The 17,500-nt window shown below is 40.2% G+C and overlaps 1 protein-coding gene and 1 long non-coding RNA gene across 16 annotated transcripts in view; both read left to right on the top strand.

Annotated features, from left to right (window-relative positions):
- Window positions 1-2,831: 2,831 nt before the first annotated feature.
- LOC123515010 lies at window positions 2,832-3,545 on the top strand. The gene is made up of 2 exons (XR_006677731.1): window positions 2,832-2,960; window positions 3,385-3,545. It is a non-coding gene; the product is annotated as an uncharacterized LOC123515010 (long non-coding RNA).
- A 39-nt stretch (window positions 3,546-3,584) lies between these two features.
- LOC123515007 overlaps window positions 3,585-17,500 on the top strand; it is a 384,569-nt gene continuing 370,653 nt past the window's right edge. For 11 of the 15 annotated variants that reach the window (XR_006677730.1, XM_045273335.1, XM_045273357.1 and 8 more), the window contains exons 1-3: window positions 3,587-3,767; window positions 6,894-6,970; window positions 17,387-17,444. Coding sequence is in view for 14 of the 15 variants with exons in the window: in XM_045273335.1 (XP_045129270.1) it covers window positions 3,688-3,767; window positions 6,894-6,970; window positions 17,387-17,444 (215 nt within the window). In the remaining variant the exon portion in view is untranslated. Of the gene's footprint in view, window positions 3,768-5,289; window positions 5,400-6,893; window positions 6,971-17,386; window positions 17,445-17,500 lie in introns of those variants that run through there. The other 4 variants (XM_045273353.1, XM_045273346.1, XM_045273355.1 and 1 more) reach the window with 3 other exon arrangements.

The raw sequence follows: 17,500 nt of genomic DNA, 5'->3' as shown, positions 1-17,500 counted from the left end.
AGAGAGAGAGAGAGAGAGAGAGAGAGAGAGAGAGAGAGAGAGAGAGAGAGAGAGAGTGTTTGATAAATTTATTGCGCACAAGCGAGGCGTCAGACTATACATACGAACAAAAACAGAAGTTAACAGAAGAACAATAGGAATGTGACAATAAGAAAAATAATAACAAGAGAGAGAGAGAGAGAGAGAGAGAGAGAGAGAGAGAGAGAGAGAGAGAGAGAGAGAGAGAGAGAGAATAAATGATGCTGGACCATAAACGATTATTATTTCATGGTGTCTTTTGTACCCACTCCCGCGGTCGGTCAGTGTATTGTAAAGGCGGATAATTTTTTAAGGCTGTTCCAATGCTACGGTGTGTGGCGGCGGCGTGGAGGACCGGATGAGCTGGCCCGGAGGTTCGCTTACGTCAGTGGGAAGATTTGTGCTCTGCAGGTGTATTTGTGGAGTGTTGCACCATTATGTGAAGCTTTTCAATTCTCGCTGCACTACAATTATTTCCCAAAACCCTGTCGAACTCTATCCTTCTCTTTTGTACTATAGTTTTTAGATATATGACTATTAAGCGCAGATAGAACAATCATATAGGGCTTAAATCTATTAATACTTTTACTGCTGTACAATATTTTCCCATAACTATAGCAATATATATTTTTCACACCTTTCGTACTGTAGTCTCGTAATTAGACAGTTATTTATCTTAGAAAGGGTAATATTAATCTCATTTTCTCTCGTTTTTTCTGTGTGTTCCTGCATCTAATTTCTCACAATACTTCTGAATGACAACCAATGACAACTGTGGCAGTAAAAGGGTTAAGTGAAGGTGTTCTGTCAGATACTATTAACTCTCTCAGAAATACACAATAAGACTGTATGGTATGTTACAGATGAATGCGGCAAGGATGAATATAGTGACAATAACTGAGCATTAGATTGTAAGAAATTATGTCAGTCAAGGCAGCAGTTTTCTCGAGTCCCCCCAAAAAAAAATATCTGTGTAATCTTAATAAGCTAATACAAAGGTTCTGTGTGTGTGTGTGTAATTCACCTCGGTCGTCTGCTGGTCACCCAGCCAGTCTTCCCCATTACGGAGCGAGCTCAGAGCTCATAGACCGATCTTCGTGTAGGACTGAGACCACAACACACTCCACACACCGGGACAGCGAGGCCACAAGCCCTCGAGTTACATCCCGTACCTATTTACTGCTAGGTGAACAGGGGCCACACATTAAGAGGCTTGCCCATTTGCCTCGCCGCCTCCGGGATTCGAATCCAGAACCTCTCGAGTGTGAGTCGAGCGTGCTAACTACTACACTACGCGGTGCGTGTGATTTACTGTTTGATCTGCTGCAGCCTCTGACGAGACAGCCAGACGTTACCCTACGGAACGAGCTCAGAGCTCATTATTTCCGATCTTCGGATAGGCCTGAGACCAGGCACACACCACACACGGGACAACAAGGTCACAACTCCTCGATTTACATCCCGTACCTACTCACTGCTAGGTGAACAGGGGCTACACGTGAAAGGAGACACCCAAATATCTCCACCCGGCCGGGGAATCGAACCCCGGTCCTCTGGCTTGTGAAGGCAGCGCTCTAACCACTGAGCTACCGGACGTGTGTGTGTGTGTGTGTGTGTGTGTGTGTGTGTGTGTGTGTGTGTGTGTGTGTGTGTGAAATAAAGCCTTCCAATAAAAGGGAACTAAAAATCTGTACGAGTTATGCATTAATTATCGTTTTCTTCAAGATATTTTCTGAACCATTTTCTATTAACTTTAGAAGTAATACTCTTATTAATTCAGTTGGCAAGATATGTTTACTATTACTAATACAATAAGTCGACAGCAGCAGCAGCAGAAGCAAAAACAGCAGCAGCAACAACAACAACAGCACAACAGCTACTGCTATGTACTATTACTATTATTACTAATACCACTGCTACCACTACCACTATCACTACTGCTAGTATGTACTACAACTGTTATTTCTAGTACTGTCAAATAGATAGAGAAACTGGTACTCATTTAAAAGAAGAAGAAGAAGAAATCAAGCTAATGTAAAAAATAATGTTTGTTGGGCAGTGGCGTGGCAGTGTTATGGCAGGCATCCGCTCTCTCCCCATTGGACTCAGTGGATTGGTAAATCACAAAGCCTCGTGCACCACACAGTCACACAAGTGTCTGTGTTTTCCTGACGCTGCAATACTATGTCACTGTTCCCTAATCATCCAGATGGGAAGATGCATGTGTGTGGGTCACTGGAGCATGTAGTAGCCTTATACATCCAGCAGTTTAGCGGCAGCAACAGGTTGGCGGCGGCGATGGTGGTCGTGGTGGTCTTTGGAAGGCACCTCCGCGGCCTCGCCTCCCTGCCTCCCACACCCCCCACCTCCAGGCCTCGGGCACGGCCACCCCACACTGCCCCACGGTTGCCATATGCTGTGTTTCTTGAGACCATAAAACGGCATGTTGATGCACAAAAAACAGCTTACGCACCTCTCTTTGTCCACGTGATGCACGCATTCCCACTGGACAAATACACGTTTTCATCGAAACAATTGTATCATATATACCAAAGTTTGATTGACGTTAAGGAGCTCACCTTACGAAATACTCATCAAACATTCATATTTTGATAGATTCAACATAATTTTTCTGAATGTACACAATCTATGATGTGCAAAGTTCACAAGGTTATGAGTAAAAAGTTGCCGAGACTGATACCAAGCATGACAGAAAACGATTGTTCCGCGAGTTACGCTGGGACAAGGTGAATTATCGTACAAGAAGCGCGGCACCTCGAGCCAAACATCTCAGTTCAAAGCTTACAAGTTTTGGTACTGCTCTCAGGAGTGTTGGGTGATCGTGTGTTACCCAGGTGTGGCGTAGTGGTGTTCCCGAGCCATGTGGCGTGACGGAAAGCAATAGAGCGGTCGTGAAGCAGAACCCAGACGAACGAGGAAATGTATGTAGAAATCTAGCGGCAGTGAAAGAGCGTAGTGTTGTTTTGCGGATAGTTAAGGTACGGTATAGCAGGGCACACAAGGTGAGCTTCCTTCCCCTAGTGGTGGCGTAGCTCGAGAAGCACGCCCATGTGAGGCCACGCTGGTCTGCGGCTGAGTGGTTCAGCATGATGTGATGCCTGGAAGCTGTGTCTTATAGCGTGACAGTAATTAATCTATCGGTAAAGGATTTTTATTCTCATTGGAACCAATGCTTATCTGTTAGCAATTTTCTTTTCTTGTTTTAACCCCCACCCCTAAAAAACGTCGAGTTGTTAGTTCACGAAAACAGTGGAAAATGATAACTAGTCTTTATAGCTTATCATTATCATAAAGTTGGGCAGATGGAATTCAAAGTTGACTATCTGGAAGTGTTTATCCTCACAGCGTTCTCTTCGAGAGATAAAGTTTACCAAGTAAACTTAAAAAAAAAAATAAGGCGAAAAAAATAAAAGCATAACAAACGTGCTTCATATGCTGAGCTGATGGCTCTTGGTGTTTGAGAGGTAAAAAAAACAACAACAACGAAATATGAACAACTAACGTAGCCAGCAAATACATTGAAGAAGAAAAAGCGAGAGGTATTCAGTGAACATTAATAGGCGTGGCATGATTCACTGGTGGGATCTTCCGTGGCACTAGTGGGTGAAAGAGGCGAGGCGTGTGGCGGGCCGGGCGGTGCAGGGGACCATGGATGCTGAACTAGGGAAGGACCTGCCGCAGCCCTGGAGTTATGCTGTTACTCAGGACGGACGCATCTTCTTCATCAAGTGAGAAACCAGTCGTGTGTGTGTGTGTGTGTGTGTGTGTGTGTGCCTAATCAATCCCTCTCCTTTTCTTCCTCACGCACGCTAGCAGCTCCCGCCTTCTCGCCGCCACCACCGTCACCACTTCTCTATGATGCTACATAACACATTTGGCGGCAGTGTGGTAAGAACTGAGGCGCAATTGAACGTCTTGGTAAGTGAGAACAGAGAGCTTGTTTGGCTTTCTCATTTATTTATTTATTATTTTCTTTTATGTATTATTTTCTTTTTATGTAAGGGCCAAGAATAACAAAAATGGTGATTAGAAACAAAAAAGGCCCACTGAGGTGCCGGTCCCTAAACAAGCTGAATAGATAATTAATAGCCGAATCGAGACTCCTGGATGATATTTACTTATTCATTGATCTTTCATGTAAGGGAAATATTGGAAAATGACAATAATAAAAAAAATGCCCACTTAAATACAAGTCTAAAAAAAAAAAAGAACAAAATACGTGACAGATATTCAAGTATTTCTTCATCGTCACTGTTACACGCTCTTCTTGACTCACTGACATAATTTTGTTACGAAAAAAGAAAAGAGAAGACAAATATTTATGTTCCTAGTAAAAGAAAAGAAAGCACACTTAAATGCAAGTCTTAAAAAAAAAATACGTGACAGATATTTTCAAGTATTTTTTCATCGTCTTCACGCTTCTTTTGATTTAATGACATTAATTTTGTTACGAAAAACACGAAAAAAAAAGTAGACAAGTATTTATGTTCAGAATCAAAGAGGAAAACCTTACTTACACCTACTGAACTTTTAGCCTCTACTCTACTGTTACTGCATTCATCACTCGCATTCAAGCAGTAGCAGTGGCTTAGACAGTGGTAGGACCACCACTTCAACGACCTAATTATCGTTTCCCTGCAGATGGCCTGGTCGGGGGAACTGGGGAACTACCTCGTTACTAGGACGGGGAAGGGGGTGAACTTACAATAACGGTCATTTGAAGGTTGTTGGATGAGCTTAGACACAATGATGGAGATGGATTTATATTAATTTGTTGTTTTTTTTATGGTGAGTAGCGGCGGACACGAGACAAGAGTTCATATATTGGGTTTTCAGCGTTGGCAATCCTGTGGAGGAGTGTAAGGATGTCAATCTCACTTGCCAGCTCCTGAATAAACGTGTCTAATGTGCAGATCTCTCTCTCTCTCTCTCTCTCTCTGCATGACTTGACTGAATGAATTATGAAATGCCTTCTTAAATAACACACACACACACACACACACACACACACACACACACACACACACACACACACACACACACACACACACAGATCAAGCATGGAACGAGCTATAGTTACATAAATAGAAGGAAATGGAGAGCGGCGAGCAAGCAAGCAAGCAGAGGAAGCAGCAAGCATGTGTGGAGCTGGAGGTAGCTGGCAACAACGTGCTTATCTCAAGTTTGCCCTCTGTAGGCTGAGGCTCTACTCCCTACCAGTTGATATCTGGCAAGTGCTGCGCGCGGACTGCAGAAGCACAGCATTGCACGTGGCCGCCAATCTCTCTATCTCTCTCTCTCTCTTGGTCGCTGTCCTGACGTGAATCCATAATAGGGGGCGTGGTCGGGATGGTGTACAGGTATGCTAGGGTATGATGGGAGTGAGTGACGAGTACATTCTTCAGCGGGAGTGACACAATATCGCTGTTATGTATATACCAGTGCCATGGGCTTTGGGTGTTGCTTGTGTGTTTACTTCACAGACACCTTGCATGCAGTGTGCAGTACTTACATACACTCTTCCTACGACACTTTCTTTTATATGTATTCCGTGTGAAGTAGAACGCTTTGTTTTTATAGTAACATTTTTATAATAGTTGTTATAAAAGGTACAGATATGGTAGGTAGGAAGAGGTGGCGAATGCATTCCTTGGTTTTACAGCGTGGGTGCACCATGCTATGTAATGAACGGCACCATTGTGAAAACTCTTCCTGGTATAAGAAATGTATAGAAAAAAAATCTGGTTAATTTAGATTTTTGTTAACTATTGAGTTGGAAAAAAATAATTGCGTTTCCATCATTGAGGCTTATATCAGGTAGTTTTATTAGTATTCGTATGCATAGCTTATTAGTGTTGGGAGCTTCATGCGTGTGCGATCCATAGATAAGTTGCAGACAGTATTCAGTGCACAGATGGACAGATGGACGCTTCTTGTGTGACACTGATTATTTTTTCTTTCATGTCTAGTACATGTGAGCTTACTCTTTATTTATATAGTTGTTTTTTATTATCTAATTTCAAGAGAGAGAGAGAGAGAGAGAGAGAGAGAGAGAGAGAGAGAGAGAGAGAGAGAGAGAGAGAGAGAATTTTGAAACACTCGATTGAGCTTTAAAAGTCATAGCAATCACACTTAAACCATTGTAAGCTTAGTCTCAGCCTGTCACAGCGCACAGGCATACACTATAGACACTACCACACCTACGCTACCACACCACAGCTCAACGAGACCTTGTTGTCAAAGTAACCACAACAAGAAAATGAGAAGCGATAGGATGTATAGATTGACTGATTTCGTCCTTGTTACCACTACCACCACCACCACCAACACTACAACCACCAACACCAGTAACAATAACAGTAACAATATCAACAGTAATAGTAACAATAGCAACAGTAATGTGTCCCAAAACCTACCACAAGCATTACTGAAATCACTACTGTCACTCCTCCTCTCTCTTCCCTCCTCCTCCTCCTCTTCCTCCTCCTCTTCTTTCTGCTGTTGCTGGTAGTATTGCTGTTGCTGCTACTACTGCTACTACTTCTGCTCCTACTTCTACTACTACTACTACTACTACTACTACTACTACTACTACTACTACTACTACTACTACTACTACTACTACTACTACAGCTTCACCACCATTACAACAAACACCACCACCTACTACTACTACTACTACTACTACTACTACTACCAATACTTCAACTTCACCACCATTACAACAAAGACCACCACCGCCGCCGCCACCACCACCACCACCACTACCACCACCAACCACCACCACCACCACTACTACTACTACTTGTACTTCTGACAATAATAACACAAGCCCTTTTCTGTTTATGTTTCAGTGAGGAGGCACGCTTGACCACTTGGCTCCACCCACTCACTTGCCAGCCTGCCCTTACTGGCCACCGCAGTCTGCCAGGTAAGAGAGTAGAGTATAGTATAGTATAGTATAGTATAGTATAGTATAGTATAAAGTAGAGTAAAGGAGAGGAGAGAAGAAAAGAAGACAAAAGAGATGAGAAGACGAGACGAGACGAGACGAGATGAGACGAGACGAGACGAGAGGAGAGGAGAGGAGAGGAGAGAGGAGAGGAGACAAGAGGAGAGGAAAAGACGAGACGAGACGAGACGAGAGAGAAGAGAGGAGAGGAGAGGAGAGGAGAGGAGAGAGGAGAGGAGACAAGAGGAGAGGAAAGGACGAGACGAGACGAGACGAGACGAGACGAGAGGAGAGGAGAGGAGAGGAGAGAAGACAAGAGGAGAGAGACGAGACGAGACGAGAAGAGACGAGACGAGAGAACAAATGAATGTCAATAAGATAAATCACTAGTGATGTTCTGAAAAGACTTAAGCTGAAATTCCAGGTTTTTAAGGTTATTTTTACTGTCATAGCACTAAATGAATAAAACTTCTTTATTATTAACAAGGAAAAGCACCATTTAGAACCTGGCTAATTTCCTCTGTGGCCTCTGAAAATACTCGTGGTGAGAAAGTAAAGTTTTTATGGAAATACGCCTATATCTTGTAGACCCGAATTTAGAAACGCTTTGCTCTCTCACCACGGCTGTTTTCCAAGACCACATAAATGATTAACCTGGTTCTCAAGACTACTTTTCCAGTTAATATTGTAAAAATCTTGATAATTTTTAGAATAACCGTATAGAAAAAGCACCTTTAAAATTCCTTGTCACCTCATTTAGAAGCTTTTGACCATATAGTGGAGCTACGGCACAGGTGTTTCCGAATATGGTCCTAATCTGCGTGGGCGCCAACAGCCAGGCTCAGCGTTCATCAGGGGAACGCTCGTATAAAAGATGGATCAGCAAACTCCCCAGAACTCAAGGCCGTTTTTCTGCATTAACAGGATTCATGTGATTATTAACTTACTGCAATAATTCCGGGGAAGTTTGCGTTTGTGCTTGAAGGAGGAGGAGGAGGAGGAAGAGGAGGAGGAGGATGGAAAGAAGGAAGACGGGAACGAAAAATGAAGGAAATAGAAAAGTAGAAAAAGTGTAGAAAAAGTGTACTACGCTTGATAGATGAGGTAAAAAAAAGGAAGATCCGTCTTTGTCATAAGCACGAGAAAGTAAGTAAGAAAATATATATATATATATATAAGAAAACGAAGGTATATAAAATGATATAAATGAAAAAGAGCTAGATATAGATTGTATTAGAAGAGATAGGAGAAAGGAAAGGTCTTCGCCATAAGTACCAGAAACGAACAAGAGAACGAGAAAAAAGAGAAACAACAGATGAGTATTAGGGAAAAAAAAAGAAGAAAAAAACTAGTCTTTCTCGTATGTGCGAAAAACAAACAAGGAAAAAAATATGAATAACTTGGAAGATGAGTCACGAGAAAGCAATTTTATTCCTCACCATAAATAGGAAAAAAAAAAACAAGGAAAGAAAGAGAAACTGAAATAAAACAACACTACATAATAAATAAGATAGGAACTTCACTTTTCGTTATCAAAATACACATGTGGAGGCTTCCTTTCTCTGTATATTGAATTAACCTAACATTCGCGTAGCATCAGCCTTTCCTGCATGTCGTTGGTTGCCTTGACGCGCAGATCCAGCCAGTCTGCAGCAGTCCTTTGTCTGACGCAGCGTCTATCATGGTGAACCTTTCCAGGATTATTGACAAAGCCGTGCCCTTCATCCTATTATTGATATCATTCAGAAACCTCCCAAGTGATTCCACGTCCCTGCGTCCCACACCCACCGCTGCTCCCAGTGCGTGCGTCGTTCATTCACACACATTCAGTTGGGTTTTGTATTTAGATCAAACCAGTGAGCGTGCGTGTCCGTTTGTGTTCGTGAATTAGCCTGTGTTCTTCATCATTTGCCTTAGCTTAACTCCTCACAGCTGTAGTGGTAGTTTTTGGGTGATTACGGTGATCTAACAAGAATTTTGTACCATTAGTAGAGAGAGAGAGAGAAAAAAAAAACGCTTATTAGAGCAAAACAATAATAATCATTCTGGCCTCTAGAAATCGTCTTCATGAAAGAAAACAGTACACAAGAATGAAACAAATTTCATCATACATACTCTTTGTTATTCAAGATGAAGGACAAATATAAACAAATTAATATGATAGAAAATAATCCAGATGAGAGAATATAGTGTTTAGGAATGAAAGTATTCGAGTCGTGTTGCTTATTTATTAGTAATGGCGGATGAGATAGCAGGGAACTGGATACCTGCGCATGTGAAACACTGAAGTGGTGTCGTGTTTCTTTTTTCTTTTCTCTAGGTTATGATAATGAGGCGCTAGTAAAGAGTGTGCTTTCCAAAGACAACGCTGACAAAAAGTGTGATTGAGCAATTAAGGCCTTTCAGTGTTGTAATAGAGATCCACTTTGTCGTATGAAATTAGAAGTGGGAGATTTAAAGACCACTTAAATGTAAATAGTATACATTGAAAAAAAAGTTTATGACCGTACTTTTTTCATATACACGGGAGGCAGAGTAGGAGCAAAAACAATTTCAGACAGACAAAACACCGCTGTTTCTCTCTACCAAAAAAAGAAAGAAAAAAAAAGTAGACTTCAAAAGAAAAGATCAGAAATGGAGATTCACTGATACGTAACATCTGGAAGAGAAAAAGAAGAAAAAAAAAAGAAAAAGGAAAAAAAAAAGATTAAAATGACCAAATCCAACACAGATCTGTTTGTCCAGTATGCAGACCCAGAGTTACGTGATCAATGGCATCTGATCCACCTCGACCATTGAGAGGGAACCTGACTGAGCAATAACAGCACACCGTCCGGACGAAGCGAGTGGTTCCTGTCGGGAGAGTGTCGTGGGAGTGAGTGTATTGGCAGATTCCACGTTTGGCTGCGACGCACAAACCAAACATGTGTGCCTCACAACTTTAACCCTTTCACTACTACACATCATTTCTCACGATCATATAACAACAAACATATTTTCCTACAGCAGTGACTTGAATAGTTACGAAAATTAAATCAATGATGCTTTTTATCCCTAGTAATGTCTTTTTTTTCCTCTTTACAGTGCATTTAGTGTTAATAAGGAACGTGTATAGCTAGTAGTGAAAGGATTAAAACAGTATTAGAGTTCTTTTGTCATTCGTTGGAAAAATGTGACGACGTTCTTAAGTGAAAGTAAAGAATGGAAAACACCGCACTGGTGTCATGAGCGTGTTGTGAGGAGCTGCGAAAATGGATGATTCTCTTCCTTACATCGCCTTGAGTGTTGATGATCTGAGTGTCCTGGGCGGAGAGGAAGTGCTGGGCTGCTTCATAGAGGAAGGTAGGTGAGCAGCAATCCAAATGGCGAACCAGGAAGCTTTAGTTTGTTTTGTTTTGAGGTTAAGGTGAAAAGATAAAACATTAATGATTGGAGGAAGAAAAGGAGGAATGAGAGAGAGAGAGAGAGAGAGAGAGAGAGAGAGAGAGAGAGAGAGAGAGAGAGAGAGAGAGAGAGAGAGAGAGAGAGAGAGAGAGATGGATGGCTCGGTATTCATTTTGTGAGACGTTCTTTCAAATCCTTTATTATCTTGCTGTCCCAGAGACGAATGCTGAATTGCCTAAGACAGTTGTGTAATCTCTCAATGGTTGCATAACGTGATATAATAAAATAGAGATGGAAAAGCGCACCAAGAGGATCAAATGTGAAGGCAATAGGGTTAATATGAGAATGACTGATATTAAATGGCATTAGATGATTACAACATATTCAATAATGTCCATGACCAAGTGTAAAAAGATGATGAACCTGAGGTGAATATAGTTAGTAATCAGGATGAATATGAAAGTCAAGGATTAAAGTTAGATAAAGCTGGAATGAAAAAAAAAGAAAAGGAAAAATAGTTACAAAAATGCAGTAAATAGAGAGGAACATTATCATAATTGACTCAATAAGCAGGACGTTTGTTCATGCAGAGTAAATAAAGAAATAAAGAAATAAAGAATAGCCATTTCCATTTACTTAGTTTCTTGGCAAGTTTACACATTGACAGGCAGATAGACAGAGGAGTTACCGTTGTGTTAATTAAAACTAGATTAAAACTATACGTTCTGTCTTGAAAGTCTGGAAGCTGATAGAGAGAGCTTTGGATTGGAGTAGATGTATAGACACATAAACAACCGCACGTTTGCTTGGTACTTATTGGGAGGAGATCTGAAGGTTCATAGAAAAATAGAGAGGCGAGTTTAAAATGGAGCGGTGTGTTTATAATGGGGAGCTGTGTTTAGAATAGATATGTTTAGAATGGAGAGGTATGTTTAGAATGGAGAGGTATGTTTAGAATGGAGAGGTGTGTTTAGAATGGAGAGGTGTGTTTAGAATGGAGAGGTGTGTTTAGAATGGAGAGGTGTGTTAAGAATGGGGAGGTGTGTTTAGAATGGGAAGGTGTGTTAAGAATGTGGAATGGGGAGGTGTGTTTAGAATGGAGACGTGTGTTTAGAATTTTAGTAATGGGAATAGATATTGTACTAGAATGGGGAGGTGTGTTTAGAATGGAGACTGGAGTTTTGTGTGTATATTGAATTTTAGTAATGAAAAGCAGACAATGTACTGAGTTCTGATGGGTATATTGAATTTTAGTAATTGAAAATAGACAATGTACTGGAGTTTTGATGAATTTTAGTAATTGTATATTGAATTTTAGTAATTGAGTTTTAGTGATGGGAATAGACAATGTACTGGAGTTTTGATGGGTATATTGAATTTTAGTAATTGAAAATAGACAATGTACAGGAATTTTGATGGGTATATTGTGTTTTAGTGATGGGAATAGACAACGAACTGGAATTTTGATGAGTATATTGTGTTTTAGTGATGGGAATAGACACTGTACTGGAGTTGATATACATACACATTACTATACAAGTGGGAGTCCTGGTGGTGAAGTGAGGCACGGGCTGAAGATCATTGGGTCGCTCAGGATTGTGGAGGCTCCAGAGAGGCCCGCAAGATGAATGTCGAGATGCGTCAGGGCCAGTTATTGGTTATTGATTTACCTTCATTCATCTCGGCCTTGCCTTCATCTAGTCTCTCCCTAAAATTCTTAAAAACTGCGAGAGGGGAGAGTGCCTCGCTGGTGTGTTGTGTATACGTAGTGAAGTAAAATGGTGCTAGGATAATGGAAATATACACTTACATTTTTTTTTCTTATCATCGTTGTAATTTATTTCATATCCATTGAAGGGAAATGGTAAAATAGTATTGTTTTAAATATTCATCTATTTTTATTTATTTATTTTTTTATTTTTACAGTTTTCTAGGTGTCAGTTCAGAAGTCGTATAGGGTGTTTTTACTTTCTTTGTTATATATATTTTTCTAAGTCTATCGTCTTCTGGTGTATTGACAGTCTTGCAATGAAACTTTACTGATGGATTCTTAGTTGACCAGCGGACTAGGAGAGTGATGCATCGTATTTGAGACATTGGAGGTGAGTGAGGCAGGTTACCTTATTACTAAGGTGAGTGAGGCAAGTTACCTTATTACTAACCACAGCTTGAATACTTTGCGTGTCCGGTGAAGCACTGAGGGGCAAGTGTAGAAGCAGCTCTTTAACCTTACCTAAGATTACAACAATCATATAGAACAGAAGAAAAGTACATCACTCGATAACACTTGTTACAAAATATACTGAAGAAACGAAAAGAACAATACATAGATTTTTGGATAATAAGAAACAAAGAAAATGAAAGAAATTGCAAAATGGAGGACATTGAGAAGGGACACGTCAGAGAGTGCCGGTATAGAGGCAACATTCCCAACCAACAACTCTACTCATTTGAACATCTCTCATCCACCTCCCCTTGGAAAGAAACGCCAAAAGTTAGTACTTACCGGAGAAGTATTAAGGGACACAATTCATTGTAAAAGTAACTGCATGGCCTCACCCGCTTAATTCCTGTCCATACCAGCCTCCGAAAAAAAAATTAAAAACTCTCGGAAACTTATCGATGGGGCAGCAAATTTCAGTGACCTCGGTGGCAGGGAAGAGAGAGAAAGAAGGTGAACGTCCATGCGTGACACCGGCTAAAGTTGAGTTATTACCGATGCTGAAAAAAGAATTCTGAATTTGGTAGTGAGCCTTGTGATCTTTGTTTAAGGGTTTGGTGGTGCAGCATATGAAGGGTGAGCAGAAAACAACATACTGCCTTAGTGATGTAGAGAGTGAAAGAGAAAGTCACCAAGAATGGATGGTTCACTAAGAAGTACAAGTGTTTTTGGTCTTCATGTGGATCGTAAACATTCATCTGTGCAGAATATGAAAGAAGAACAGAAGACAACATGTTATCTCCGTGTTGTAGATACTAAAAGAGAATGTCGTTAAGGAAAAGTAATTAAATTTTGTTAGTTTGGTGAGGAAGCACAAGGGACTTTGGTGTGCTAGAGGATCTTTAGTGGTGTAATATATAAAAAAACAGAGAGAGAGAGAGAGAGAGAGAGAGAGAGAGAGAGAGAGAGAGAGAGAGAGAGAGATGGTATTTAAATATTGTTGATTCTTTAAGAAGTTACAAGCGATCTGGACCACTTGGGGATCTTCGACATTCCATAAAAGAACAACAGAGAATGCTGTATCTCAGTGTAGTAAACAAGTAATAGGAAAGAAAACCACAAATGAACGACGTAAAGATTTTCATGCTTCGCTAAGAAATTATTAGCTATTTTGCTGTACTTGAACATGGAAACATTTGTCCATGCAACTTGTAAAAAAAAAAAAAAAAAAAATAGAAAAAAACCATCCCACTAACAGACAGTAAGAAAAAAAAAAAAATAAAACACAAATGAACAATATATATAAAAAAAAAGTTGACGGTTCTGTTTACGAAAATAAGAATGGTCATGTGCATACGTGTGGATCGTAAAAACTCATTGCTTAATAAAAGAAGAGTAAGAAACAACATATCTGGATGCAGTAAGCAGTAAGGAAAAAAAGCCACAAGCGAACGATAACTGTGTTTGGACACAAGAAAAGCCCATTAAGTGCAGGCGGGGACACCACCGTGATGTTACACTGATTTTGTAAGCTTGCATTATGAACACTTAGCGAGGCGGGGTGTGGGAGGGGAAGGGGGGATGGACACCAGAGAACATGCCTTGAAAACAGTGCTGATAGGAACTGAACATGTGTTTTGGTGAGTAGAATGACCGGTGAGTGAGATGCAGGAGAAAATTGTTAACTTTTAAGCATTACAGGAGTCGAAGAACATTTTGAGGATATATCAGAATGAAAATATAAACTTGATGGCTGTTGAAGAAGGAAAAAGATGAGAATGAAAGCGAAAATGTACTAAATAGATGTAGAAATTGATGAAAGACAGTTAAACGCTAAACACAGAACGAGAGTGGGCTTGAAAGGCTTATCAGAAAGAAAATATTAACTACAGGAACACCGAATAAGCGGAGGATAGGAAAGATGAGGGAGAATAAACTAAAGGCAAGTAAAGTGATGGCAGAGTTAACAATAAGCATGGAAGGACAGAAAACTCGATGGACTTATTAGAAGGAAAATGTTAACTAGATAGGTAGATATTGGATGAGGGATGTACAGGAATAATGATGAGGGTGCACAAAATAGACACACAAATACACGAAATGATAACAATTAACATGAAATCGTGAAGGGAAGCAAACTCGAAGGTATTCTTAGAAGGAAAACAATACCAGCTGGATGAACACTGAAGAAACAAAGTCCATGGATAAAACTGAGAATGCACTAAATAGATACACAAATAAAATCATAACAGTTGAACATGAACAGCAGAAGGGAAGAAAATTTTGGGGCACAGATGAAAGATGAATATATAACGAATACAATAAGAGAAGGATAAAACAATAACAGGTACACAAATGGAAGCTAAATTAATAAACGCCAAACACAGAAAGAAAGCATCAGACCCATCCACTGCCAGATATTCGCTTCCCATAATTCCTTGCAATATTTGAGACTCGTATTTTTGTGTCGGAGCATGTCAACTATTCAGGTGGTGAAATAAAGTACATGAATTAAACTGGGAATGCACTAAATAAATACACAAACATAATCAGAACAGTTGAACATGAACAGCAGAAGGGAAGGGATGAAAAATGAATAAGTAACGAATACAATAAGAGAAGGATAAAACAATAACAGATACACAAATGAAAAGGTAAATTACTAAACGCCAAACACAGAAGGGAATCATAAGACCCTTCCACTGCTAGATACTCGTTTCCCATAATTCCTTGCAGTATTTGAGACTCGTGTTTTTGTACTGGAGCATGTCAACTATTCAGGCGGTGCAGTGGGGAATACGAAATCATTCTTTCATATCTGTCATTTCTCTTATCTGTCCTTGCAAATTACTATTTCTGCAATGGTCTCAGTGCTGCCAGAATATCACTATTACCAGAACAGTTAAAAAACTCTTAACCCCTTCAGTACCATGACGTGTTTCCATATTTCTTCTGCTTACTATTTGGTGATTTTATAAAGCTTCAGAAACTTGTGTTAGGGTTAAAATAGTGAAGACTGTGGCCATTGATTTTCTGACCTCCATAGACCCATCCTAATGTCAATAAAATGGTCTTATCATACACAAATTCCAAGCTAAAAATGTGTCCCAGTATTGAAGGGGTTAAGAATAATCAAATAAGGGAATATATAAGACAAAGAACAGAAAAAAAGATGAAACGTAGAAAAATAAGTAAAAAAAAAAAAAAAGAGCAATGATATTTGATAAGAGGAAGATAGTAATAATACATAGACTGTTCAGAAGAGATGAACAAATAAAAAAAATGGAGAGAGAGAGAGAGAGAGAGAGAGAGAGAGAGAGAGAGAGAGAGAGAGAGAGACTAATCCTCACCATCACCATTCATATAGTTCCCTTCATCACTCGCTCTACTTATCATGAAGCTTTCTTTCCCCTCTCCCTCCTCTCCCCTCTCCCTCTCCCTCACTTTCCCTCTCCCTCTCTCCCCTCTCCCTTCTCCTTCTCCTCTCCTCCATCACCCTCTTCCTCCTTTCCCTTTTCCTCTCTCATTTTGCCTGCTTCTCCTCTCCCCTTTCTCTCTTTATCTCTTTCCCTTTCTCTTCCTCTTCCTGTCCTCTCTTTCTTTCTCTCTTTTCACGTCTCTTTCTCTCTCTCTCTCTCTCTCTCTCTCTCTCTCTCTCTCTCTCTCTCTCTCTCTCTCTCTCTCTCTCTCTCTCTCTTCCGTTTCCATTTACTTCATCTTTCTTTCAATTTCCTCCACTGTTCCTTTTTTTCTTCACTTCTTCCTCTCTTCGTTTTCATCATTTTCTTTCTTACGCATCTCTTCTTCCTCCTCCTCCTCCTCCTCCTCCTCCTCCTCCTCCTCCTCCTCTTCCTCTTTCTCTTCCTCTTCCTCTTCCTCTTCCTCCTCCATCTCAATGTGCCTTACTTTCCGTTACCTTGGCAACCACCCCTCCTACATTCCCTCCCTCTCTCTCTCTCTGTCTGTCTGTCTGCCTGCCTGTATGTCTGTCTGTCTATCTGTCTGCCTGTCTGTCTGTCTGTCTCTCTCTCTCTCTCTCTCTCTCTCTCTCTCTCTCTCTCTCTCTCTCTCTCTCTCTCTCTCTCTCTCTGACACACATTCGGTGATGAAGGCTGCTTTGAATAACAAATTCCGAACTCACAGCAAACACTCGGCGGTTATCTGTTCCGGCGTCCTTAAAACTTCAGATCCACGGGGAGTGATAGAAAAGAAGGGGTTGGAATACACATGTTTTTCTTTTTGTCTCTCTCTCTTTTTTATTTTATTATTTTTTTTTCTCTCTCTCTCTCTTTCTCCAACACTTACATACGCTCATACGCTCATACGGACGCAGACACGCACGCATACATATTTATTTAGCTTATGTAAATGTTTTCCGTGGATATTCTCGTCATCTGTTCATGTTGTGTGTATTTTGGAAGTGATTTGTATTCGATATCGTGGAGAAATGTGAGGGTACGGGGTTTTATAATGCTCATAAGTAACTATTGGGGTTGTTGTATCTCTTATTTACTGTCAGTCTGCCTATTTTCTTGTTTATCTTTTTATGTACTTTTTTTTTTATCTTGCTGTCTATCCTTAACTATTTCAACCATCTATCTGTCTATCTATCTTTCTATCTATCTATCAGTTGTTTATGTTTGTTTATTTATTTATTTATTTATAGATTTAATTGATTTTGTTTAAGTCTACGCTAAAACTTACCTTACGGTTTCCTATTTCAATCATCTTTCTTTCTATCTGTTTATCTATCTATCAGTTGTTTATTTACTTATTTATTTATTCATTTATAGATATATTTAATTTTGTTTAAGTGTACGCTAAAACTTACCTTACGTTTTCTGTTGCAGACCTACCTAAAGGATGGGAGCGAGGCGTCACCCCGGAGGGCATCCCCTACTATATCAAGTGAGTACCTTAATGCCCGTATCACACGGTCACGTATACCCGCGACAGCGTGTCGC

The sequence above is a fragment of the Portunus trituberculatus genome, chromosome 38, assembly GCF_017591435.1.
Source record: "Portunus trituberculatus isolate SZX2019 chromosome 38, ASM1759143v1, whole genome shotgun sequence".
Lineage (NCBI taxonomy): Eukaryota > Metazoa > Arthropoda > Malacostraca > Decapoda > Portunidae > Portunus > Portunus trituberculatus.
Note: the sequence above shows the minus strand (reverse complement) of the source record. Positions and strands in the feature narration are given on the sequence as shown.